Source organism: Chamaea fasciata, unplaced genomic scaffold, assembly GCF_029207755.1.
Source record: "Chamaea fasciata isolate MVZ Bird 193981 ecotype frontalis unplaced genomic scaffold, bChaFas1.0.hap1 SCAF_1, whole genome shotgun sequence".
In the NCBI taxonomy this organism is placed as follows: Eukaryota; Metazoa; Chordata; class Aves; order Passeriformes; family Sylviidae; genus Chamaea; species Chamaea fasciata.
In genome coordinates, this window is record NW_027094086.1 from 107,875,870 (window position 1) to 107,901,779 (window position 25,910).

The 25,910-nt window shown below is 45.4% G+C and overlaps 2 protein-coding genes across 6 annotated transcripts in view; one reads left to right on the top strand and one right to left on the bottom strand.

Moving 5' to 3' along the window:
- Positions 1-10,987, top strand: part of ZDHHC3 (zinc finger DHHC-type palmitoyltransferase 3) — a 34,090-nt gene extending 23,103 nt beyond the window's left edge. For 4 of the 5 annotated variants that reach the window (XM_066192797.1, XM_066192786.1, XM_066192804.1 and 1 more), the window contains exon 7: positions 6,991-10,987. In XM_066192797.1, the coding sequence (XP_066048894.1) occupies positions 6,991-7,233 (243 nt within the window). In that variant the 3' untranslated portion in view covers positions 7,234-10,987. Of the gene's footprint in view, positions 1-1,382; positions 3,078-6,990 lie in introns of those variants that run through there. The other variant, XM_066192821.1, reaches the window with a different exon arrangement.
- A 729-nt stretch (positions 10,988-11,716) lies between these two features.
- TGM4 (transglutaminase 4) lies at positions 11,717-25,448 on the bottom strand. Its single transcript, XM_066177828.1, has 14 exons — positions 25,367-25,448; positions 21,858-22,037; positions 21,623-21,726; positions 21,189-21,318; positions 20,394-20,512; positions 18,915-19,022; positions 18,182-18,356; positions 17,559-17,694; positions 17,189-17,292; positions 15,680-15,931; positions 14,680-15,027; positions 13,152-13,321; positions 12,538-12,674; positions 11,717-12,058 (listed from the first exon to the last, which is right to left on the bottom strand). The coding sequence occupies exons 1-14, from the start codon at positions 25,380-25,382 to the stop codon at positions 11,917-11,919; spliced, it is 2,121 nt and encodes a 706-aa protein (XP_066033925.1). The 5' UTR covers positions 25,383-25,448; the 3' UTR covers positions 11,717-11,916.
- Positions 25,449-25,910: the final 462 nt, after the last annotated feature.

The window sequence follows — 25,910 nt, forward strand, 5'->3', positions numbered from 1 at the left end:
TTTTTTTAATTTTTTTTTTTTTAATATGTATCAGTAAGGCTTCTGCTCCATGGAATGTCTCATTGTTGGTTTGCTAGCATTGAGTTAGCTGTATACAAGCAATCTGTTTGAGCAGAGGAATATTTCCAGCTGAAGTGCTTCTTGGTGTCCTCTCTTGCAGTGTTCTAATTTGCATTTTAGAGACAGAGCTGTGTGTTGCCCTTTTTTCACCTTTCTATTCCAGTCACTGGGAGACTTCATTCCTCACCTTGAGTATGCTGTCCCACCAAGATGGTTCCTTTCTGCCTGAAGGGACCCAGAGCCCTGGTATTTTGCTGTTATCTCTGGAGGTGACGTTCTCCAGGGATCAGCACAGCTCCTGCAGCTGACCCATGCTGTGTTCATCAGAGCTCCCAGCATCAGTAATTTGAGGCGCACAGATGTATAGCAGTGCATTACTGCGTAGCGTGGGAGACACATGTAGGTCAGGAGAAACCTTACATTGCAAAAGATGCGGAGTCAAGGAACTGGGTGATCTGCCAGCTGCTGCTGCCCATGGGAGAGTGATGCTCTCCAGTGACTGTTCTTACTCATTGTGCTTCTGTGGCAGCCAGGCATAAATGGCCTTCCTGAAGGACCAATTTCACTTCCTGGGCTTCAGACACAATGTGGATTTTTATTTTCTTTTTAATGTTTAACTAGTGAATGTTTCAGCTGATTGCTTGATGGCTTATTTTTGTTCTGCCTCTAACCTTTACTAAACAATGCCAATGACTTCTTCAAATCAGTATCTTGTTTAACCCTCTCTCCCTGCTGTCAGCCCATGCATGTTTTAGCAGTGATTCTAATGACACATGAAGAGGCACCAGGTAGACTCAGCTACACTGAGCCACAAGCACTTCCTGAACTTGCTTGGTGAATCTGGGAGCATCACAGAGATTATCTTTGGGTTTGTGGGTTTTTTGGTTCCTTTTTTTTGTTTGTTTGTTTTGGTTTGGGTTTTTTTTTTTGTTTTGATCTGCAAGCTTGTAATGGTTTCTTTTAAAACTTTTCCATCTGATTAGCACATAATGCATTCAGCCATTAAAGCACATACTTTTTGTTTGGTTTTAAGTGGTGGGGTTTTTTTTATTGAGGTCAGAGACAATTGGATGGCAGTCTTAAAACGGTTCTGAAGTATGTAGGTCTGAAGAAAATGAAAACGATTTTATTTCCAAGGAACAGTTTCTAGCTTTAGTATTTTTAAATATAAAACACTGAGAAGAAAAGGAAAAGGAGTACAGATGCATTTGTGGTTTTTTCTCTGTCCTTTGGATAAGGGGTAACTGAGAGTAGGCCTTTCCCCGAATCCAGAACTACAAAACCTGAGTATTTGACTGAAAATCTGATATTTCTGTTTTCAGGGAATAGAACAGTTGAAAAAGGAAGAGAGAAGATGGGCTAAAAAAACAAAATGGATGAACATGAAAGCAGTATTTGGCCATCCGTTCTCTATAGCATGGCTTAGCCCATTCGCAACACCAGACCAAGGAAAAGCAGACCCGTACCAATATGTGGTCTGAGGAATTCCTGACCAGCATTTCCACTAAAATAGAAACATATTACAGCACTACTGTTACAAATTTTCCATGAATGTTTAAAACGAAAAGCAAAATGAACTTTTTTATGTCTATTAAATGGCTGATAATTGCAGAGGAAAAAAAAGCCCTGTATTCCACCATTTTAGATAATTCTGTCTCTCTGGCTGAAACTGCTGCTGCTTTTTTTTTTGGTTTGTTTTTTTTTTTTTTTTCCTTTTCTTTTCATTTTTTCCTTTCTTTTTTATCACATTAACTTTACTGGCATTTGTTCCTCTCTGCTTTCTGTATGGCATAACTAATGTGAAGGGGATCCTCTCTTCTCTGTTATGACCCATCTCTTCTGAGCAAATTCTCATGCTGTCTCCTGACTGTGATGAGCTCTGTGGATGATATGTGAGTGCCAACAGCCCTACACAGACACCTTTGGACTTCCTGAAGGAGCACATTGCTCTTTCTTAAGTGAACTTGGACGGGGAGGCAGATACTTCACGTACCAAAAGGTGCAAGACCAGAAGGCAACACAGCAAGTAAGCCAGTTGACCTGGTGATCACAAACAGTTAAAGTACTTAAACGTTGCCAACACCAATTCCCACTCCACCCTCTTTTTTCCTTCCAGCCACAGAACTGATTCCATCTTTCTGGCATTGTTTTATCTGTTCCCTCCCTTGCGTGCAGGAAATTGTTGCCCCTTTAGGATAACTGGCAGATTTAGAAGACTCTTTGGATTATTACATGCCTTACACTTCCAGGAAGGAAAGCAAGCTAATTTTCAAGTGTTTAGAATAGCAGAATCATGTTTTTTGGTGTGTGTTTGTCTTGGTAAATGACTTGTTAGAGCAATGCCTGCTAAACGGTGTTAACGTGAAAAAAAAAAAACAAACCTGACATGAATGCCCAGATTACTATAAAGACTAATATTGATGGGATGTGTAAGTGTTCCAGGGTGATTGATTCTATATTGTTAGCATTGCCCTGGTTTAGAGCTTTGTAAATCTTTTCTCCTGTTTATGCATACATGTGTGTGTGTGTAAACACACGCACATATATGTGTAAAGGCTTGAAATCGGGAAATATTTACGGTAAGGAGCATGCATGCTGTTATGAACTGTGTGGTGATGAAAAGTGGGAGGGACAGAAGGCATTCCAAAAACGGGTAGAGCTGAACCATTCATAATTCCAACTGTTAATGTTAATTACAACATCTTGTGTTGAGGCAGGAATTTTATTATATTTTTGATTCACAACTCCCATGGGCTCATCAAATGAATTGCAAACAAAGGAAATACACAAATCAGCTGTGTCTGTGACTTCCAAGGAACCTTTTCTTTCCTTGGTTTAAAATATTTTTTTGGAAACTGACCTGTTTAGACTGCTTCAAAGCCACGGGGGAAGGGAGGGAAATCAAGGAAGGAGAAATTTAATGGATGTCTCATTTTGGAAGTAATGTGAATGCTGCATCTTTTCAATCTGTCAATGCTTCCATATGGAAAACAAATGCAATAAAACTTTTCCAAAAACTTGTTTCCTGTTCTTTCTTGCTTTGCTCCAAATCTTGGGAAAAATCTGTAATGGTTTTCTGAACTTTCACTTCTGTATGCAAGCAGGCAAAAGCATATAAAAATTAATTAACTTGAGTGTTCAACTTCTAACTTGAAAAATGAGTTAATTGCTTGTATACTGATCTGTTAATCAGTGGTTTATTTCACCAGCTGGGAGAGGCTGTAACTGGTTTGAGTATGTGATGGTGTTTCTCAGAGAACACTCTCAGCTTAATATTTAAGCTGGATCTTGGGCCATGGTCGCTCCAGCCAGTGAGACGTGCAGGTGATGATTTGAACTGGCAGAGAGTCTGGGCCTAAAGCTGCCTTGATGCAAAATCAGATATATTGAGGAGAGAGGCTTTAGTCACCTAGGCAATTAACTAATGAATGCATCTCTCTATAGTTCACTGCTTCAAAAATTGTTTTGATTACAAATTCTACATTCCAGTTTGGGTTTATTTTAATTACCCTTATTAGCTCTGTGTTCTGGAGGAGGATTAATTACATTGTTCTGGCCTTTTGACCATTGTGGAAAAATGTGTAACTACTGAGTTTTTCTTGTTCCCAACCAAAATGCAAATTGTTAAACAGCATTATATAATACTGATCTTTTCAGTCAAACTGTGTTTTGTTTTTTAAAAGAGGCACCATCACAGAAATGCCAGCAGTACCTGTCATGTGTGCGGTGATAACCAGGGCCTTCAGATTTCCTTGCAGTGTACGACTTTGTTTGATGCAATTTGACTGGTACTAAAAGTAAGGCAGTATTAATATGAGAAAGGCAGACTTACTGGTTTGCTGGTGGAAAATATGTTCTTGGTCAGGACTGCCTGATTTCAGATGCTGGTTCTGTTTTAGTGTGGCCAAGAGAAATTGAAGGACAAACTCAGTCAGAGCACTTCTGTTTTAGAAAACTGAATGGTGCTCCATGCAGAAATGTGTGCAAGGAACGGCTGTAAAAGAAGTTCTGCCTTAATCATGACTTCCAATGGCAATGCTTCCTGTGTTTTCTCCTTAACCATCTCCTTAACCGTGAATTTGTCTCATTGCTTGTCTTTTGGTTTGCTCTTTCCTTTCATATCTTAAAAGTGGATTGAAAGAAACTAATGCATTTCTTCTAACGTTCAAGAGCTGTCCTGCAGATTGCCTCTGGGTCAGACCATGCAGCCCACCATCCTCCTCTGGCACTGGGCAGGAGCAGATACCAAGGGCAGTAGTTGAAGAAACAGGATATTATCCTACAGCATCACAGTGGTCACAGGTCAACCTTGTCTAACTGGTCCCCATGTTTGTAATGTTGTGCCTCTTACTTAAAGAGGAATGTGCAATATTTTATATTTCTCAGTGTATGTCTTTTCAGTATTGGTTCAAAATTGCATAATTTGAAATAGGGAAAGATGACGCTTTCTAAGCACTTCTTTTGTTTATTAAGTGGAATAACTGCATGATGGGAAAGAAAAACAGGCGTTAGTTTAATTCAGTACACAAAATTCTCACTTTCTAAAATGATGGTGAGAGATTTATGTAAGTATATTTATTTTAAAAAAGTTTCATTAAACAATAATGAAATGTCTTCAACAGCTGTGCATTCCTTCCTTCTCCCTTGGATTCTTTTTAAGGCATAACCTCATGCCCTACTGACCATGTGGCCAGCAGCCAAAATTAGATCAAGATACAATTATAAAACTTCTGTTTATTTTGAATACGTGCTGTGAAGGGATTAGTGAGGTCAGATTGGGAGAGAGAAAGTATGCCCCTGGCTGTTCCAATGAACAGCTCCCTAATTGGCATTAGCACAACCTCAGCCTGACCTTGCTTATTGCTTTGAATAGCAGATGCTGATAGGAGCAGGTGAGCAATGTTTTTTGGGGGGAGGCAATGGAGGGTTGCTGCCCAGAAGTGTTCAAAATTTGTATTCCCAGTCTAGATGGCAGCTGGGATTGAAACGGATTACACAAATCACTGAGGGCAGGGTTGAAGCTTGTGCTCTCAGGGAAGGGTTTAAATGCCTGATGTCTGTCTCTCCTCCTGCTCTGTGCTACTTGTTTTCCTTCTTTCTAGATGCTCACGTAGTAAGTGCTCCAGCTGTGCTCCAGCCAGTTTGTTACTAACACACAGGAAACCTCTGCAGTTCGCTAAAGAACAGCGCACTACCAAAGGTGGTCTCCTGTTTGAGGCTGCCAAAGCCTCTGCCTCCTGGCTGCACAGCCACCGGGTGCTGGAAATGCAGTATCCTGGAGGAAAAGCTCATGGTAGTCCTAGAACACTTTGCCACGGGTCTGCTGTGCACAAACTCTGCTCTGCTCCAGCTTGCCCAGCAGGGAGGTAAGGTCAGGCCCTGGCTGTGGCCCACTAAGTGAGGCTTCCCAGGGGACCAGAGGCTGCAAGGGATTTTCCCTGGAGCACTTGAAATGGTACGTTTGTAAGCTTGGGAGCAGGGTGAGGTGCCACAGGCGTGTGCTTAGCATTTGAAGTCCTTCCGGGCTTGAATTTTTCCCAAATCACAGCCCTGAGGAATCCCGATTTGGTACTGCGTCATTCCTTTCTGCACGTTTAGTGCCGTTAAGTCAGGATGAGAAACGGGGCATGAATGAAGGAATGAAATTCACAAAAGCTTTGCACGCAGTGCTTCTGTTTATGGCGTGTTTTCCCCTGGGTCTGCTCATGCTGACTCAGTGTTGTTGCAAACGGAGCTGCTGCTGTTGTTTTATTTGTGAGGCTGACAGTGAGTGCAGCTGTGGTGCCGCTGAGCTGCTGCATGTATTCCTTTCCCCTCGCTGCAAAGCTTTGAATGTTTTGTGTGTTGTCAAGAAAAGTCTGTAGAATTAGAACATGACAAGTGTACTGTTCACCTCTCTCTTCTAAAACTGTTATTTCTTAACAGTTTTAACCCAATTTGCACATTTTTTTCCTTTCCTTGAGTTTCTCAAAAATTGGATCCAGTATTCTTGCTTCTCTAAGAACAGACTTTCTGTGTGGTCACTTGTATATCATCACAAGTGAATCATACACAGCTGCAGATCTGACTCCTCTCTTACATGATACAGAAGATGGGCATAAAAAATTGTGCCCTATTTCACACACTGGTAGCCTTAAGAAAATCATTAAGAAAATAAATTTTAGTTCCCTACTTCTGCATGGAGAAAACTACCAGGAAAAAAATGTCACTGCCCAAATTTGATGGATCTGTTCTTTAAGTACAACCAAAATGTTTGCTTTACTAAAAGTGACGTTCTTGGAGAATGAATCAGAATATTGACTGACCAAGGCTCCTGTCCCATTTTGAAGCCTCTACTTTAACCTGTACAGATTTTCTCAACTCCCAGCAGGTTATCTGGCTTGCATTGTGATTTGTCTTCGACACTTTGGTAAATGGAAATTGTGTTCTTAAATATTTGCTCTTAATTGGCACAGAGTGAACTTCTAGTGACTAGTCTAGGTGTGGCTGTGGTAAATTCCTGAGCACTGGAAAAAGGTGCAGTATTTTGGCTGTGTATGAACTTTTGCAAAAAATGCCCAAACAAGGTGAAACTCTTAAGTTGTAACTGTATTTTGTCACTCCGTGGAAGGATTCAAAAAGCTATGTGAGAAGAGGTCCATGTTTCCCAAAAGGCTGGCTTTTAAGAAGCTATCTCTGTACCCTAGCAACTGATGCCAAAATACATCAGCAAGATTCAGACTGTTCATGAATTTGATCTTGTGTGAGGGTTTTGCTGTTAAATTTGGAGATGAAACTCGTGGTAATGCAGAGTGTCTGTCTTCATTGTTAACTCAAACTGGAATAGCATCAGCTTGGCTATAGGTAGGCAGTTCTGCATGTGCAACAGTGCTTGGTGCCCAAACACCTGCTGTAAGTGTGAGACAAGCATAAACTCTTCTCTTCTTGCAGGGTATTGAGCGACTTAAAAACCAGAAGCCAACCTGGGAGAAGATCAGTGGCTGGCAAGGAATGAAGCTGGCGTTTGGAGGTGCCTTCTCGCTGGGCTGGTTCAACCCTTTCTCAAACCTGAACTGCAAGAGCCCAGCACCAGCTGAAGCAGTGGCAGCAGCTCCTGCATCTGAAATAATGACCCAAGAAGAAATCGAGCAGTTTCTGGCTCGAGATGTTGCCATCCAAATGTTGCGTGAATAAGCAAAGCGTCCTTCTCCTGGAACACCTTTCAGGTGTTTTTTTTTAATATATATAATTACTTGTGCTGGAGATTTAAGGGTTGTTTTGTAACATACTTTCTGGTGCATTAAAAAATTCAGGAGTATTGGTCTGGAACAGACACTACAGCACTAGCAGAAGCAATGCAAATCTCCAGAGAGAGCTTCATATATATTGGGGTTCATAAGCTCCTTTTCACACTTGTGTCAACTGCTTTATCAATCTTTTCTTACATGGCCTTTAAGGACAGTTTATAATTGTCAGATGGATTGGCTCCAGTTCCCAGAAATGTGCCATCCTAGGGAGTCTGGTTAATCTTTTGTTTTTACAGCCCTTTGGAGGACTAAATATGTGATGGCAAGATTAGCCAGCTCTGAAGGTTTCTTGGAAAAATGCATCTTCTTTAGCCCATCCCATCCAATGGCTGCTGCTTCTGGGTTATGAACGTTGCTGGTGCACTAGTCTTAGCAGAGGTGGGATACAGGGCTATGGATGCAGCAGGTGGATGAGCTCACCCTGGGTGTGATTTCTTTGGATTCTGAAGTATCTTTGGGGGTTGATTTTTACCCTCTGTGCTTGTGAGACTGCTCAGGACTGGTGGTGCTTGTCGGAGGTGGTGGTGGGCTTGTGATGGTGCCGGGCTGGTGGGAGCATTCACCCCATGGCCAGTGCAGCCAAGAATGAGCAAATGTTGGCTGGGATGTTGAGGTGCTGGCGGAGGGAAGCTTTTCCCCGGGGGTGTGGTTCATTCACATGTAAGATGTGTGGAGTGGGAGCTGCCTGGCTGAGCTCTGCAGCCCAGGGAGCAGGGAAGTGGTCTAGGCCAGGTACCAGGGCTACTTTTGCAATCAGAGAGAGGGCAATGTGAACACCCTGTGATGGAGTTACTACCTCTCTCTGTTTGACTTGTCTAATTCAGATGTTTCTTTTCTTTTCTTGGTAGTTAGAGTTGGTAGAGAATGAATAGTGCCTCCTAATCTTACTGGGGTTTAACATTGTCCCACAAGTTTGTGCCATCACACTGGCTTTCTTTACACTAATTTTGCAGCCAGCCCCTGGAGAACACTGCTGAACCTGTAGAAGGAACACACTCAAAGAGGGCATCACTGCAGGAGGCAATAGTTGCAGCAAAGTCCTGCAGAGGTGTGGCCAGCTGCTGCATTCCGATGCATTTGCAAACACTTGGCATCCTCCAGATGTCAGGCTGCCTTTAATTATCCTGTTCTTCATTTGTGTTTGTTTTTTTTCTTCTTCTTCTGTCACATCCCTTAGATTAATTGTCATTAAATTCACAGACAACTATAAATATGTTACTGGTTTCCCCCCACAGAACATGCTTGCTTTTATCTCCCCCTCCCCTGTAACCTGAACCAAAGATAACTGCTCCCTCTCAAAAGGAAGAGAAAGGAGTTTTTGGGATGAAAGCTTGGTATTGTGAAAGACCTATATGAAGTTTTTATTATTTATAGGAGTAATATCAAATGGAATTTGTGCAAGATATTTTTTCTGTTTATTTTTAACCCCTTAGAAAACATCTTTATGTGCATTAATTGTGTGAGATTCAGGGCTACTGTGGAGGGATGAGATTCTCTCCTGGACTTGTCCTCTGCTACAGCAGTCCCTTTTTCTGGCAAAGGGAACAAATAGAGTGCCTTGACTGTTAGGAGCACAGCTTCACCAAAGTCCAGGGGGTATTTCTGAATAGTTGTCCAGTCCCCGGTTCCCTCTGGATGTCTCTTCTCTTTGTCAGCGAAAACTGGATCAAGAAAACATCATTAGGAATTGCGTGTTTATAACCTTTGGGATAAAGGGAAACACCCCACATTTGAGGGGAAGTGAGATATCCTCTATGTCATTGAGACATGAGGTCTTGAATGTCTTTGGCCTGTGCAGCAGGGTGTTGAGGGAAGAAGCTCTCCTCCTTCTGCACTAGCCTATGTTCATCTCTGTCAGCATCCCACAGGAAAGGGACATCAGGGACATACATAGGTCTGTAAGGGATTTCCTGTAGGGAGCAATGGGGATGTTGAAAGAGGAAGAGTGGCCTTTTTTTAGATCAAGAGTGCCCTTTTTTCTAATTTTGGCTTGCTGCTCCACCTCTGCATCCAGTCAACACCCCTGCCTCTGGTGCTGTGCCTGCAGTGGGAATGGTGCTACAAGGAGGAACTAGTCCATGGCTGAAAATCACCTTGAGGCAGGCATATAGGAATGTCAGCCTGGGAGACACCCCTGTGTGCTGCATTCCAGGGATGCTTCCTAGGACAGGGACCTTACTCTGGGACATGGCTTTATGCAGGCATGGATGGAGGCAGCCTAATTTCTGCTCCACTCTCAAACCTGGTTCACTTCTTCATGAGAACAGATGTCATTTGCTTCTGTTTCTCACCACTCCTGTTGCTCCTCAGGTGCTGGCATTTCTGGGTTGTTTTGTTTTTTGTTTGTTTTTTTTTTTTTTTTTTTTAATAGGGGAAATAGAAAAGTAGTGTGAATGGAGAGGCTAAGAGCCAGGACAGTCATCTCTCCTCCTCCAGTTACCCAGTTACAGTCTGAATGAGAAAGGGATGTGTGATGTGTCCCTGTGCCTTACACAGTGCATGGACAGCCAGCTCCAGCTGTGGTGCCCCCAAGACATGGCAGGGTGACTTCCTATGCCCTGCAAATCAGTTCTGGTGTTTCTTGGCTGTCAGTCTCCTTTGTCCCCTTCCAAAGTGCCAGTACCCCCTGGTGTATCTCCGTTCTGTCTCAATGCAGTGTGATAACTGTTAGAAATCACAAGTCTTCACAAGTTGTAAAAATCTGTTTTATCCACAGCTTTTGTATAAACCTTCTTTAGTGATTGACTGGTAGCTTGAGACCAAACACTGTTTTCATGGAATTGAAACTAAGCTCACTGTTTACCTTCCCTTCCTTCTACACACTTCTTGCCCTTTGCTAGAGCATGCCTTCATGTTCAGACCATGCTGCTATGGTCCTGGCTGGCTCACTAGGTCCCAGGAAAGACATCCTGACGAGCCTGCTTTTAGTGCCCTAAATTTATGGGGCTGTGGAGGATGCTCCTTCTGCACTGCTCAGTGGGACATGGTCTGCTGAAGATCCCATCACTACCCTGATGTGAGGTGTTAATATGTGATGGATGGAGTCATGGCATATGTGGAAAGTGTTCTCATACTTCTCACCTGGTGTCTTCTACAGCAGGTTTTCTATGCAAATAGGGAATTTACATCTCTTGAAAAAATGTATTTTTTTGCTGTTTGTAACTCTGTTTGTGCCTTTGGTTGCTGTTGTACTTTCTAAAGAACTAATACTTCATCTGCCAAGCACCACCTGCTCCTCCCTGCTCTGCGGACATGACACACATGGACCCTGCACCTGCTCTGCCTGTGGAGAGGAGCTCCCACTCTCTGCTCTGCCACCACAGGAGGTGGCCTTTCAGGGACCCTCTGCTGCTGTGGAGCAACACAACACTGTGGGCAGAGGGCCAGCAGGGGTCAGGGCAGCCTTGACCTCCTTCTACACCCTGGCAGCCACCTGCCTGCTCGTCTGGGAGTTCCCCAAATCTTTGAAACACAAGAGAGTGGTTAAAACCTTTTTGCTTTTTTATGTCCTTTTTTTTTTTTTCCCCTCTTCCCTTTTTATGGGCTGGCACATAACCAGATGTAGTCACCATTTTTTTTCCACTCTACTTCCTTAATGGTTGAGCATTTGCCTTTTAAATAAACAGATAAAATACCCCCTATCCTACTGTGTGACCTGATTTCCTCTTTACTTGTGGAAATGCTGGCAAACCCAATGTCACTCTGCTCCTGCCCACACTGTGGGACAGAGAAATCCCTTGCTAAAGGTGAGCTCAGGAGTGTGCAGTGTGGGGTGTGCAGTGCAGTGGTGGGCTCCAACTGTGCACAGCTGTTGCCTACTCCAGTGTGACTGTGGCTGGAAAAGCTCCTGACATAACTGCCATCGAGGTTCTTCCTGTAGTCCAGCAGTGTTCAGAGTGGAAAGGGAAGAATAGGGGTTGTACATTTCTAGGGAAGCATTAGTAATCATTGCTGCTGCAGATGGCATCTCTTCCAAAAATGTCTGAAAACCCCCAAAAGAAGTGAGATAGGAAGATGTATGAAAAGTGCTGTTTGGGGAGACTGTGCTGGGTTTGCTCTTTCTGAGCTCTAAAGACAAGGAAAGGCACGTGCTAGTACATTCCCGAGATGGTGAGCAGGGAGGAAGAGGGAATTGCCCAGGAGGGATTTGCTTGAAATGTTCCTTGAGCTGCACAACAGCCCTTGGTGCAGTGAGGTCCATGTGTGTCCTTCCATGTAGGACCACAGCACTGCTGCCCCTCCCACGCTCACACCCATCTCTGGCTGAAGCTGGTACCAACACGAGCTCCAATCCCTGGTTTGAGATGGGAACATCCCCTTGTGGATTCAGAGCCATCCCAGTGTGACAATATCACCAAACCAAATCACAGTCAATTTTCACAACCTTTATTGAATCACAATTAACTGTGATCAAGGCAACTGTGCCCTTAAGCCAGTCTAATTCCCTTAGCTTTATGGCATTTTTCTCTTTACTTTAAAAGTACTGTGCAGCAATTAAGAAGGCAGAAAGTGGCTAGTGGCGTGATACATTTAGCAAGGCCAACATCTGCACACTTGCAAGGCACCCATCCTACTCAGTGATGGTGATGGCCTTCTCTGTAGAGATCCCTTTGATCTGGTTTGAGATCAGCTTGGCTACGATTTTCCTCTCTCCTAGTCTTGTTGGAGTGCATATTATTTCAGACTTCATGATCCTGCCAGGCATTATATCCCTAAGGACAAAGGAAAAACCAAAAGAGTCTCAGCATGAATTAAGGTTATTTGCCACTTTTGAAGAATTTATCTTAAAGAAATAGTCACTGCATGTGTTTAGGGTGTGTGTTCTCCTCCCATGACCAATTTGCAGCAAAAGGGGCAGGGTGGTACTGCCTGGTGGTCCCAGTGATCCTGGGGACCTTCCCCAGAGTTCCCCATACTGCTGAAACACCAAAGATTCAGCTCAGAAGGAAGCAGCTGTGCTCACACTTGTCAGGCAGCACAGCAGGAGCATGGGGGGAGCCCCTGTCATGCCCCTCTGCCCTGAGCCTGTCAACGGCTGTGTGGGTCTTTCTGGCCAAATGTGGTGCAGTTTCAAACACAGCTGGCAAAGGTCCCTCTTACTCCAAATCCCCTAACTGCTTCTTCAAGGATATTTAAATAAATAAACAGAGCAGAGTCCTGCCATGGTCATTTCATTGGCTCATCTCCTTACCCCATATCAAATGTTGTCATCTTAAATATGCCCAAGCCCTCCACCAGCAGCTTGCAGTTTTCCAGGATCACATTCAGCTTATTCTTGAAGATGAATGCACAGCTGAAGTCATTGTACAGTTTGGCTGTTTCTGGCATCTGGTAGAGGAGGAAAGAAAGAAACAAACCCAAAGACTGGGGATTAGAGGGGGAATAAAGATGCCAGACCTGTTGCAGGTTTGCTCACCACCAGCATGGTGGGAGAAAACCCCTTCATATCTTTTCCACTCTCCCAAAGCACTGTGTTTTCCCAGCTGGTTTCTCAGCATGTCTTTCCTTCAGGAGGGAGAGCTGTAGGCTTGGAGGTGGGCCCTGTACAAACTGTCCTCTCCCATGCCCTTCCCTCCAGCAGCTCATGCCTTCCCCATTTAGATGGGGCAATAATAAAACTTTAATTTTATGGCTGCTTTCAAGCTTCAAATGAATGTTGAATTGCCAAATAAGATGCCAAGAACTGAGCATCTCAGGAGGCGGCTGTTTGGGAGATCCCCCTGGGAATGCTAACATCACCGTGGTGCTGCAGTGAGCAGAGCTTTAACCCTTGTACCCCAGGTGCCCAGCTGGCAGCTGCCTCACCTGGACATTGATGGGGGGATACTGGAATCTCATTGAGGTCTCCTTGGTGAGTTTGTCCTTTGTTTCCCTGACCTCGGCAATGGCAGTGACAAGGATGAGCACTTCATCTTCCACGGAGGACAGCGTCTTCATGTACATGTCAGGGGCTATTTTCAGGGGGATCTGCATCTCTGCAGGAAAGAAAACACAGCTCGATGTTTCATCACCAGCCCAGGAATTGGGTGGCAAAGTCAGCTCAGGTGGCTGGTGTCCCAGGGTATGGCATGAGCCATATTTGCTGACACCATCCTGCTTTCCCTTCTGGCCTAGTCCCTGTGGGGGGAAGCCCGGGTGGGTGGGTGGTACTTGCCTGTGCAGCCCATGGGAAGGGTGGCTGAGTCCACGATCTTCCTGCTCAGACAAAGCACTGGCTTGGGTTCACATCCAGCACCTCAGCAGCCCTCATCCCTGGCTGCCCAGGCACTCAGGAGGAGGCAGAGGAGCAGGAGGTTGGGTACATCTAAGCCTGCACCCCTGAGGGTTTCTCTGCCTGGTATAAAATTGCTGGCTTTCCTTTCACTTCAGATTTTATCTTTAATTGCCTGGACAAACTTCCAGTAGCTCAGAAAAGCAACAATGTCAGCAGTGCTGGCGCTTGAGCATCGTTTTAGCTGCAAAGCTTCCTGATTTCTGGGAATAAAACCAAAAATGCTTTTCCTTTTCCCTAAGTGTATATATGTATGTATATATGTATGCATGTACATATGGGGCTACCTTTGTGTCCTGCCCTGTTGCATTTTGACAGCAACAGTATATGAGTGAAAACACTCAGCACTCATCAACAGCCAAGTTTTTGTGTTTTTTTTTTTTTTTTGTGAGTGAGTCATGCTAGGAATCAGCAAGAGTTGTTTAATTATTTATCACTCGTTAGTCTCTTGTTTAGCAAATTTCAGTTACATTTCTTGGGATCAAAAACACAACCCAGGTTGCTCAAAGATGTGCAAAGCACAGCAGCAAACAGCTACAGGGATCAGCCAGGCAGGCAGTCGTGAAGTGAGGATTTGCTTGGGCAAAGAATTCAGAAAATAACACTCACCAGCATCGCCACCACCCAAATTAGAGTGGCAAACACAATAACAAGAAAAGGCTGAAATTTCCAGCCATCTGAATCCTGTGAGGGATCTGATCCACACGGATGCACACAAAGCCTCTACTGACATCTTTGATGTTTAGACAGTGAGGACAGGAGCGAGATACTTCAGCACATCTCGCTCACACCATGAAAACCTCTGTCTGCCCACACTCATGTATTTCTAACCAACTCTTTGAAGCTGCAGCAGGGCGTTCATATTTTGGTCTCTGCTACAGAGGGACCCCAGTCTGTAACTGAGTCTTCCAAATGCAATTAAGAGGGATGTAGATTCTAGCAGGCAATTTCTGCTCTTCACAAAGTACAGAGCCATACACTGGTCTACTAGTGGAGCCAGTACAAACCCCAGACTGCCACAGTAAATTAGTCTACAGAATACAGCAAGCTTTCTGTACTTACCAGATGGACCTTCAAGATTGATGGTCTCCTTGGTAGTTCCAAGATTGGCCTGAACTTTTCCAGTATAGTACTGCAGCTGGCAGGAGCCAGTAAGGTCAATGGTCCAGTTCCCAGGAGCAGAGACCTTCACTGTGATGGCCATTTCAAGGGGATTTCCAGGATGCAGAGGTTCTGTATTGTTTATCTCAATGTGGAGCCCAGTCTTGGTGGCTGGCTCATTCAGGACCAAAGGCTGGGTGCTCCCTCCTAGTCCCTGCAGAGTTGAAGCATAGCCTGAACGAGGCATCAATCCCGAAGGACGTATGAAGCTGTAAGCTCTTTGCATAGACATCCTTTCCTCTCTGGAGCCTGGATGAAGAAAAATATGGGTGACAGCTGTATCTCAGTCTCCTCACCCAGAGTTATCTTCCCTTTATTTATGCTTTTGCTGGTAAGCAGAGAGGATGTCAGAGCACCTCCAGCCTCTGCTCAGGACAGCTTCTTGGTTTATGCTACCACCAAATCTAACTGTAGCATTCTACTGGTAGAATTTCCTGGAAGAGACCATTTAGAGGATGCATACTCTTAAATATTTCAGCCTGGTATTTTTGCCCTCTTCACTGAGAAATGTTTAACAGTCTAGGACAACATGGCTGGATCTTGAGAACTGTGGGGAGGAAATGTGGGATTTTTTTTTTCCCCCCAATATGGTTTGGGGAATGGAAAGACAAAACGGAGAACAATGAAGAAAAAAAAGCAAAGGTCAGCCTGACGACTAGGTTCATCACTCAGCCCATTTCTTTCACTGCCTGCAAGCTTGCTCGTGTCCCTGAAGAGCAGCCTATAGGTGTCACTGCGGGCATGAGGATACCCGGGAGCAATGCTGCCCCCCGAGGATCTCCAGGCCTTACGCTGAGTTTGCCACTGCAGCTACTCCTGCAGTTTTCTCCTAAAAACAACACACGCTGTGCTTGGTCGGGGTCTCCTCTTTGGCACTACGTTAGAGGATGGGGGCTGTTACCTTCGGGGTACTTGTACTCCCGGGTGATGTCTTCCCGCCTGTTCTGCCCCACGGCTTTTGTGCTGATGTTCTTGCCGATATCCTGGGTCTCCGTGGCAAGTTTGAAGTACTTGTCCTTGCCGTTCACCTTCCTGACGAGCCAGTAGACTCTGTCAGCGTTCACCTCGGCGTACACAAACTTGCTGTCGTAGGGCAGGTACACATCTCCTTCCCGGACAGCCTTCACCGGGCACGGCCCACACTGGAAACGACCTGCAAAGGGCATTCAACACCAGCTGATTTTCCAAACACGAGCAGGTGACTCCAATTTTTGCTCCATACTCAGACACAGGCAGGAATCTGTGGCTATGGCAGTTGATGCTTAGCAGTAAACAGTCCTCCAACTCAGAAATGAACTCCAAAACCTCTCATTTATCCCATAGCTGCTTGGGAATTTTTTATCGACAACCAAGGTCTGGTAGGAGCTTTTGCAAGTTTCCCCTCACTTAGATAATTTTAAGGTTAGAAAGCCACAGCTTGGTTTGACAAAAGGAACGGAACTTAACGATGCCTTGTCCAAACAAGGGCAATGTGTTTTAACGAAGCAGACAAAAGAATGTAAAAGTAGCCACACAGGATGCTAAACGTAGCTGGAACCAGTAGATAAACAGATAGTGAGGAATAGAGTGGCTTTTGTGGCAGTGTTATGTGACAAGAAACAACAGCACGTGCCTAAAGGGAAGTTCAAGGCAAGGACGTCTGTAACGCTGGGGGTACTTGGTGAGTATGACCACTAGGGACCCCTTCAGACAACCCTCCAGGACTATAAAAGGCCTTCCAGTAAAGGGCAGATGCATGCAAATTACTTCTAGGAGAAGTAATATTTATGCATTAGCCAGGATGTACTCTAAGGAATGTGTATGACCATGATGGAATAAATACCTTGCTGTAAAGTTTCATGATACACCCAATTAGAGGAGATATCCTCCGGGTGTCCAGCGTGCTGCAATAATGTATACCTGCTTTCTAATGCTTAAAAATTATTTAAGAAAGTTTCTTCCTTCGCCAATTTCAGTATCAGGTTATGAAGTCAACTGCCTCCAGACATCTGTGTTTGATCTCTAGGCAATATTTCACCTTCTGCACTTCGATGAGGATTAACCTTTTGGGTTTTTTCTACCTTCAAATTCTCTGAACCTGTGCAGGGAGTGTAGTCACCAATTTTGGTGGTCACTCCTCTCATCTACCAATGAACAGGCTCATGACCCCAATGACTTAGATGTGCTCTAATCTCTGAAAGAACTTTCATGTTCCCACAAGGCCTGTTTTCCACCTGCCAAGAAATGCTGTTCCTTCCATCCTGGGCTGAGGTGGCAGGAGTGAGACCTGTTGCTTTAGATTGTCACTGCCCCAGTGCATGAAGTTGTACATGGGGAGTACCTGGTTTGCTGACTGAGAAGAATGTTTTTCACACAAAATGTCCCTGCCTCCCTCAGGAGTTGCAGAAGAGCCTTTCTAGGCAAATCCTACCTTGGCTTTGCTCCTGAGGGGTTGAATCAATTGCCTGCCAGCCATCAAATCCATTTGGCAGGTCTGTTCTCTTCATCCAGACATCATTCCACACGTGGAAGTTCCTGTGCGCATTTGGGTTGGAAAGAAAAGGAGTGAGTTGTTACAGCCTGAAGAGTCACAATCTCCTCCTTTAACCCTTTAGTAAGGGCAGATTTAATGGGTATTTGTCAGGTAACCCTGTGAACCCCCTGGCTTTCTCTCTCTCACTCTCTCCAGGGCAACAAACCCCAAGCAGTAGTGAAATTCTCAAAGGAATTGCTGGGGCTGGGAAATGGGGCACTGTAAGGCAGCACAGGGCGTAGGAAGCACTATTCCCATTTGGCAGTACCAGACAGAGTCGAAGGATATGTTCAGCTTTTCTCCTTTCTCGTTCAGGTAAATGTCAACTGTCAGGTTCTCCTCCGTATCGTGGGCCGAATCGAAGGTGCTCACACAGCGGGATGGCACCCCCAGGCATCGCATGACTGCAGCACAGACAGACAAAACACACGGTCACAAAATCCCTCACACTGGTGGGCATCCTCTCATCTCACCCCTCTGCCCACCCAGGGTCCTCTAGAGCAGGTGCTCAGGACGGTGTCCAGATGGCTTTTGAACATCTCCAAGGATATAGGCTCCAAAACCTCTCTGGGCACCCTGTGTCAGTGCTTGGCCACCTTCATAGTGAAAAAAGCTGCTTTCCCAGGTTCAGATAGGCTGTGCCTATCACCTCTGGTCTTGTCATTGAGCATCACTGAGAAGAGCCTGTCTGTGCCCCACTCCTTCCTGTCAGGTATTTGCACACAAGGATCAGACCCCAAAAGCCTTCTCTTTTTTTGGCTCAGCAGTCCTGGCTCCCTCAGCCTCCCCTTACAGACAGACCCTGCCACCTCTGTTGCTCAGAGGCACAGTAACTTGGCTTACTAGCATGATAATCAGGGTGTCAGAGATGGGAGGCAGGTCACTGCTTACCTGTGTTGAGGACTCCTGCGAAGACCCAGCACTGGCCATATTTGACTGGCTTCTTTGTTTTGTAGTACTTCTGCAGAATTGTGACACTCCCAATCCAATCCATAGGGGATGTTCCACCGATGTAATTCCCTGACCAGCTCCCCAGCACGACTCCATTGTCATCATTGGCATTAACCTGTGGCCACACACATGTGCAAAGGAGAAAAATAAAGGGATGAGGCAGATGAGGCTTAAACTCCAGGGTCTCTGCCTGCCCTGTGGCTTCCCAGGTGCTCCAGAGCCATGTGGGAACCATGAAGGCTGCTGGTGCTGGCTGGGGGCTCCTCTGGCTAGAAAGCCTCCACCTGGATATCTAGAGAGAGGTGGCATCTCTGTTCAGGGCAGTAAAGATTAACTCTGCATCTTGTATCTTAAACCACAGGGCTCCAAAAGGGTCCCACCATAGAGAGCAGTTACCTGCCGAAAACACAACCTTTGCGTTGGCCCCACCAATACAACTGATGAGGAAGGACAACTACTGGGGCAGCTGCAAGCTTTGGAGATGGGAACATGCTGTATTTTTGTTTGTCTCTTCCCTCCACCCAAAAATGCCTCTGTCTCTTTGCTTGCAGTTTCCCTAAGGAATCTGTTTCAGATGCCTCCTGAAATGGTGTTCATGGTCCCAGGGAAAGAAGAGCAAGTAAGGAGGAGAGAAGATATGGAGGGGCAAAGCACTTCACTGAGAGAGGCTTACCAAAGCAGACATGGCTCTGGACACATTTGCAGGATCCCTTCTTTCAGTCAGACTGAGCTTGCTTTTGTCCAGCAGATACATGCAGGCATCCAAGACAAATTCCTCAAACTGTTTTTGGGGGAAAATGGAGATATTTTTATATGCCGCTCTAAAACTTAATTTGCTTGTCACTGTGAAGCATGTACTTGGAGGAAAATGTATGACTAGCTCTAACTTCTAAACTTCCTTTATGATATTGATTTTCCAAGGCTGTGGGGCTTCCCAAAGCTGTTCTCTCCAAAGAAGGGCTAAAATGAAACCCAGCCTTGGAAGACAAAAGCCTGTCTCGTGTGTCTTGCAAACACAGTTGGAACCTGACCCAGCAATCTTTACTCCTGTGCACAAAAGTCACCAACGTCACATCCCCGCAGCTCTGCAAATTACTCACAAGAGTAATGAAAATTTAAGATCTCCACTGATATTAAGTCTATTGACACAGGTACAAAATAAACCTTGGAAGAAAGAAAGGTACGTAAATGCTAATTATTACAGCAAAGATTCCTAATTAGCAATTGCTGATAAAGCTCCCTGAGGTCCAGTTCAGAAAGATGTCAAACATCTGATCCAATGAAGCTTGTCAGAATATCAATATCAATTCTCATTCCTTAGCGGCAGAATAAATATTAGGATAGGAACAGCCCTACAGATGATGCCCTTTGGCTCCTTTTGTGTAGAGGCATCAGTGTGAGCACCTTTGTTGGGCTATATGTGTCCTGCAGATATATATTCTGCAGATATCCTGCAAAAATTGTAGACTTATAAAACAAAACAAAAACCAGAAAAAAACCCCCACATCTGAACATTTTTTGGTGGGGATTTCTGTCTGGATAGGGTGCTCTGCTTGGGTGCCTGTGTGCTTGTACAGGGTGCAAATAAATCTGCTCTGGCATCCACCTCTTATCTCTAGACCAAGCCAATTTGACATTCCGCTCTTCTGGAGTTATCTCAGAGGCAGTGTGCAGGAACACCCTTCCTGAGAGAGTGGCTGATTTTGTCCTGCACACAGTTGTCAGTGAAGGCACCACTTGAAAGGTGGTAGCCTCTCCCAGTAATTTTATCCTTTTTAATCCTGACTATGATGCAACAGGTAAATCAGATTTTTTTTCCCCATCAGCCCTCTCCATGTCTCATGAGCTGATTAACAACGCCTAGAGTTGCATGAGAGCAGGAATTCCCTTATGGGAATTTTTTCAAGCAGAAACACCCTGTCCCTAGTTTCCACATCCTTTACCAGGGCTCACATGATATGACTAGAAATGTGCCACTAAAGCCCGTTCTCCAGCTGTGGGTGGGGAGCACATGTAGGCACACAGATTACTCTAACAGGTGAGCCCTCCCTGGGAAGCTGGCAGGGTCATTCCAGCACTTTGAGCTATTCATGGGCTTCATGCCAAAGGGATGAAGAAGGGTCATAGAGCTGACAAGACAGCCATGTTTTACCTGCCCAAAATTCCAGGGCCTGTCGTAGATGCTGTATGCAGATCCAACATAGATGTAGCCGGTATCGTTGAGCACATATTCCTTCTTCTGTGCCTCATTGGCCATGTAGACAACATCATCTGGAGAAAAAAATCCCAAACCCTCAGACATCAGGTGGTTTGCACACCTTATATGAAATTTTCCATGGAAAGCTAAACTGGGGTAGCCAATGATCTGCAGTATTCACACCAACAGATGTAGCATGCAATATTCACACCAACATACAGCATTCTCTTTTTTTTTTTTTGCTCCTGTCATGAAAGAATTTCCTGTAAGACTAATCTTTAACTTCCCCCTGTAGGTCCATTGCTATCTGACCACTCTTTTATTATTGCAAAAATTTTATTTCTGAACACTGTAGACTACTAGGTAGACAGCAGAGAGAACTGGGAAACTGATGCCCACCAACCACACAATTTTTTATTCTGGTTATTTTTTTCTGGATCTTAAGCCAGTCCAATTCTCTCAGTTAATCTTTGGCTGTCTCAGGGAAACAGAGAGGGATGATACAGAGGTGCAGACAGATGTGACAGATAAATGTCCCTCTATGTTCTGGCACTGGAGAATATCCAATGAGGAGCAGGCTCATTGCTATTGCCCAGCTTCTCATTGGCTCCATGAGGATGCTGCTTACAGTGTTTTATGGAGAAAAACCAATGTATGTAAGAAAGAGAATAGGGAAAATATGAGGCAAAATTCCATCTGGGACAATCCCTGGTAGGAGTAATTATCGCTCCCAGTTGCAGGACCACTCACCTTCACACCAAGGATTGAACAAAAGGTAGATGACACCATTTTCAGGCTTGTAAATGTTAGTGCCAGTCTTCACGTGCAGGTTGTATTTGCCCACAGGGGCATTGGGTGAGCTGGTGACAGATAGCAGGCACTGAAGAGGGAACAAAGAGACATGGCATGAGGGACACCCCACCATCGCCACAGGCATGGCACAAACGTGGTGCCACAGAACTGGCATGAGTGGCAAAGCTGGGGGCCATGGAGGCCCCTGCAGGGAAAGAGGGGAAGGCAGTGGGATAGGGCGAAGCAGGACAATGAACCAAGCAGGACAAGGCTGTGGCCCATCTAAAATCATAGGCCTAAGGGAAAGCAGGACAGGGGTACGAGGATGCTTTGCTCTGTAGCTTCTGATGGGCTTGGTACTGGGCATTGAGCCCCTTGCCCACAGGCTCTACCTCTTTGCCATCCTTCTTGACAACGGAGATTTTCCACCCATTGAAATCCTCCTGCTCTGGTTTCAGCGACAGCAGGCTACCCCTGTTTTTCATTGGATTTTCACCTAGAAATAAATCCAAGACCATATGTGTGAGGGTTGTACAGGTCTGCAATGCCTGTCCCAGGAAGAGGCAGCTGGAATGCTCCCGGGGCTCTCTGACTTTGCCTGGTGACCACAGAGAGACTCCTGCTTACCGATGCCAAAGCGCAGGGACAGCTTGTCGGCAGGCCTCAGCTCCCTGTTGAGGCTGATCTGCACCTGGAAGGGATGCCCACGCCGCACCACCAGGTTCTTGATGTTGTACCCATCTGTGTGGTGCTGCTGGGTGTTCTGGCTCTTCAGAAAGTCAACCCCAATGACCTTCAGACTGGAGTCTGGAAAGAGAGAGAAAAAACAAGAGATTGATGGTAATTTTCTCAGTAAAGACAGTTTTCTTCTTCTTAATGCAGCCCTGTGAGTCATCAAAGTACCTAGAGTAACAAGTGATCTAGCATAAGACAATATAAAATAAAACAAAATTTAAAAAAATACCCGGAGGTGAACCTCAGACTCCCTAGGCAGACATGGAGGGAGGAGGAGGCAGAATCACACTGCAGCAGCTCAGGGCCGGATAGTCAGAGGGCAAGGCAGGAGATTGTCCCTGCTCTGCATGGATTGTTGGAGAACACTCAACACAAAGCATTGCCCCCTTCATGACAACTGCTGCTTTTCCCATTTGGCTTCAGCAAAGCTTCAGCTTTACTCCCCAGCAAGAATCCCTTGCAAGTGCCTTGCTCCCATTCATTCCCAACACAGCAGCTGATTTTTAAGACACAGTATTTAAAATGACTGTCTCCTCTCCCGCAACTCAGGATGCGAGTAGCACCAAGCAAAGCCTCAGCATCTCTGTGCCCAGTGGCTTGTGGTTCAGAGCTGTGGCATAATAGTGGAGCTTCAAGAGGCACAACCCAGTGATACAACTGAGCCAAAAGAAAGCCCTCAGCTTTGAACGATGATGGAGATTTGGGGGTCACTGCATCAGGCTTTGGCAGGCTGCCCAGTGGTGGCAGGAAAAGCCAGAGCATTCCGTGTGAACAGGTAGGGAGTAACAATACCTCATAAGCACTCTTCTCATGAGTGATTCAGATGAAGACGTGGGAGAGGCAAAAACGGGTTATGGTAACTTTGAAATTAGCAAGTCAAAAGCATAATGGTTGAAGAGATTAATTCACCAAATGTCTTGACAGATTTGCATGGTACCTGGCAACCACGCAAATTTCAGTATCAACAAGGGCCATCCCTAACACTGAAGAGGCTGGAATCTGCTAGTAGCTGGTGTGGCGTGAGAGATGCCACATGCAGGGCTGGTCCCATGGCAGGCTGAAATCAGTGGCACGCCTCCTCCTGTAACCTGTGCTGTGCAGTGACTGCAGCCTTGAGTAAACAGAACTGACCACCCATGGGGCCCCACCAGACCACTACCTCTGTGTATTTCTTCTTAGTAAATATATAAACCATATTTATCTTAATTACATAACAGATCTAAGTGGTACAACAAATAGACTTAAAATTGACCAGCATCTTTCGTTAACTAATGTGATCTTCGAGTGCTTTTTGTTTATTTGCTGCATGCCAGTTGCCAGCTTTGGGCTGATGTTTTGCGCAACGGGGTGTGTGTGCATTTCTGTCAAAAAACTTCAGCTGGAACTAGCTGCTTAACCCTCTTGAGGACAAAGAGGAAGTGCATCTTCCTCAGCATTAAGAAATCTCCAAACACTAAAGCTGCTCAACCTTGCTCTTTGTGGAAAACTCTGATGCTGGGCTGAGAAGATACTAGAAAGCTCTGGTCCTGGGAGAGGGCTGCAAGGGGATGTGATAGTTGAACACATAGGATAGCTGTGAGAAAGGGTCCTAAGAAATCCATCCTTCCAGCATTTCTTAACTTAGGGACTGCATATCCATCCCACTTCTGGACATCATCAATGCTGTCAACCTCTGTTGAGGATGCACAGGGAAGATTCACTAACAACAGCCACCCTGGAATATTGCCTGACCATGCTGAGCACTGTGCCAAAGACCTGTCTCCAGTCAGCACTGCCAGTCAGTTGTGCTGCACTTATTCCTGTGCAAACACACCTGTGATACCCTCTGATCTGACTGGCACGGTGTCCTGTGCCAAGGAATGCCTCAGAGCGAGCCAGTGGCGCACCCATCACCACATCCAAGGCGGCTTGGCTGCAGCTCATCCTGGGCAGCCCTCACCTGCTGCTTTTGTCTTCCTGTTCTGCTTCCTGCCCTGGGCACAGAGCTGGGCCCCCACACACCTTGTGTCCGGCTGCCTGCAGGCACCTTGCTTTGCCAACACGGAAATTAATGATTTATAGAAGAGCCAAGCATACCTAGAACGAGCCCGCCCACAGGACAGAGGCTCAGGCTGCGAGAGGGAGTCCTGTCTGTGCTCGCTCCTGGGCCAGGGCAGAAGCAATCCCAAACCCCAAATGCTGTCAGATTTCTTTTTCTTTTTTAATAGAAAAAAAATTCAAGGCAGTATTTTGTCTCCTCGTTCCATGATTTATCCTTTATAGAGCTCCTTCCTACACTAATCCACAAGCCCCACTGCATTGCTGCCTGCCTGGAGAGATGTTCAGACCTTTAGGAGAACAGTGATCAAAGATGGGCATATGAGACCTTGGCACTGGTAAGTATATGGGGCCTTTTTTCCCTTATGATGAGGAGATGATGGGTTTAAAAAACATATCAATATGGAGCAGGGTATTTATAGTATGCCTGGCTTCAGTGGGAACAAGGGCTGCTCAGAAGGACAGAAGGGGATTAGGATGAGAACTGTAGTTTTTCAAGAGAGAGCACAAGTTGGATACCTGCATTTACTCCTGATTTTTGCCAGCCTCCAGGAAAACACTCATGTACATCCCAGAGATGTGAGATCACATCCCAAAGATGCTGTTGTCCAAGATTTCCTGGAAAATTTCAGCTCATCCACACTCAGTACAAAGTACAGAGGTTTGAAATTGAGGGACTCAGAGCGGTGTCAAAACACGCCTCCCCTCCTGAAAGCCGTGGAGACCTGCTCCCAACTGTTGAAGGCTCCACCCAGCCCACATGTGCATCTGCTCAGCTATATCCCCAAACCCCAGGGGTTTTGGGCATTCTGGAGCTGAGCTGGCCAGAGGTGCTGGTTCAGTAGCTGCTGCAGGAGCGATCCAGGCACCTTTCTAGGTAGATGCAGGATCTCCTGACAACAGGGCAGGCAGGACAGCCATGGGACAGAGCTCAAGCCCAAAAAAATCCTCCCTTCGGTTATTTTGAAACTTCCACCAGATGCTATCAGCCATCACTAAAGAGCAACAATCTACATGATAAAGTAGCTTCAAAGAAAGAAATTCTTTTAACACTGATGTGGAGCAAGTTTAAAAGAGCTGCATTTCCTTCCCATTATCACTGACAGAACCAGATGTCTACAGGTTGAAGAACAGTGATGAAAAACGAGCTAAGTCTTGCAGTTAATTACCAATCTGTCAAAAGCAGAATTTGCACAGCCAGAGCAAACTGATCCCCTATGAGCAGCGCTGGCACCAAAACTTCTTTCCTCAAGGTGTCACCCATGGCAATCAAAGGGGTGAGAACCTTTGGAGCTGCTATCCTCCCTGCAGGAGACTTGCCAAACCTCACACCTAACATATCATATAAAGCATTAAAAACTCACCAGTGTTGCTGAACATGGTTCTTGTCAGAGTTTCTACCTGAGATGCTTGCGATGCCAGCAGCTTCCAAGCTCCTGAGTAGTCTCTGCCACTTGCTTCTGAGTGTGGAGAAGGAAGACAGGCTGCCCTTTTTATCTGTGTCTTGCTCTGAGGTGTCAGCAGGTCCACTGCCAAGGGGTGGTGTTTCAAGAAAGGAAGTTCCAGTGGAAAAAAAAAAAAAAAAAAAAAAAAGACTGCAATTCCCTCTGCACATAGTCAGACAAAAACAGCGAAACTTAAATCCCGGCTCACATGGAAGGTGAATTTGCACAATCAGATGACAAGTGGACAGACCCTTCACTGACAAACAGTAAAATCACGGGCTACATGAGTAAGAATTCACCTATGCCCTAATATCCAGGTCACCAGGACTGCAGTTCCAGGCTAACTTTACAAGGAAGCCCACAAATATTTAATTCTTAGGAGAACAGAACTCCCCATTAGGACCAGTTTAACATTCTTGTAATTAATGAGGTCTTTGTCATTACATTTGGGGCAGAAATACTT

Excerpts from the sequence above, each read along its gene's own strand:
- TGM4 (XM_066177828.1), bottom strand. Across the intron at positions 17,695-18,181 it reads CGCAGGAGTCCTCAACACAG|TCATGCGATGCCTGGGGGTG; the intron begins GTAAGCAGTGAC and ends TCTGTGCTGCAG. Across the intron at positions 15,932-17,188 it reads CCCTCAGGAGCAAAGCCAAG|GTCGTTTCCAGTGTGGGCCG; the intron begins GTAGGATTTGCC and ends TGCCCTTTGCAG.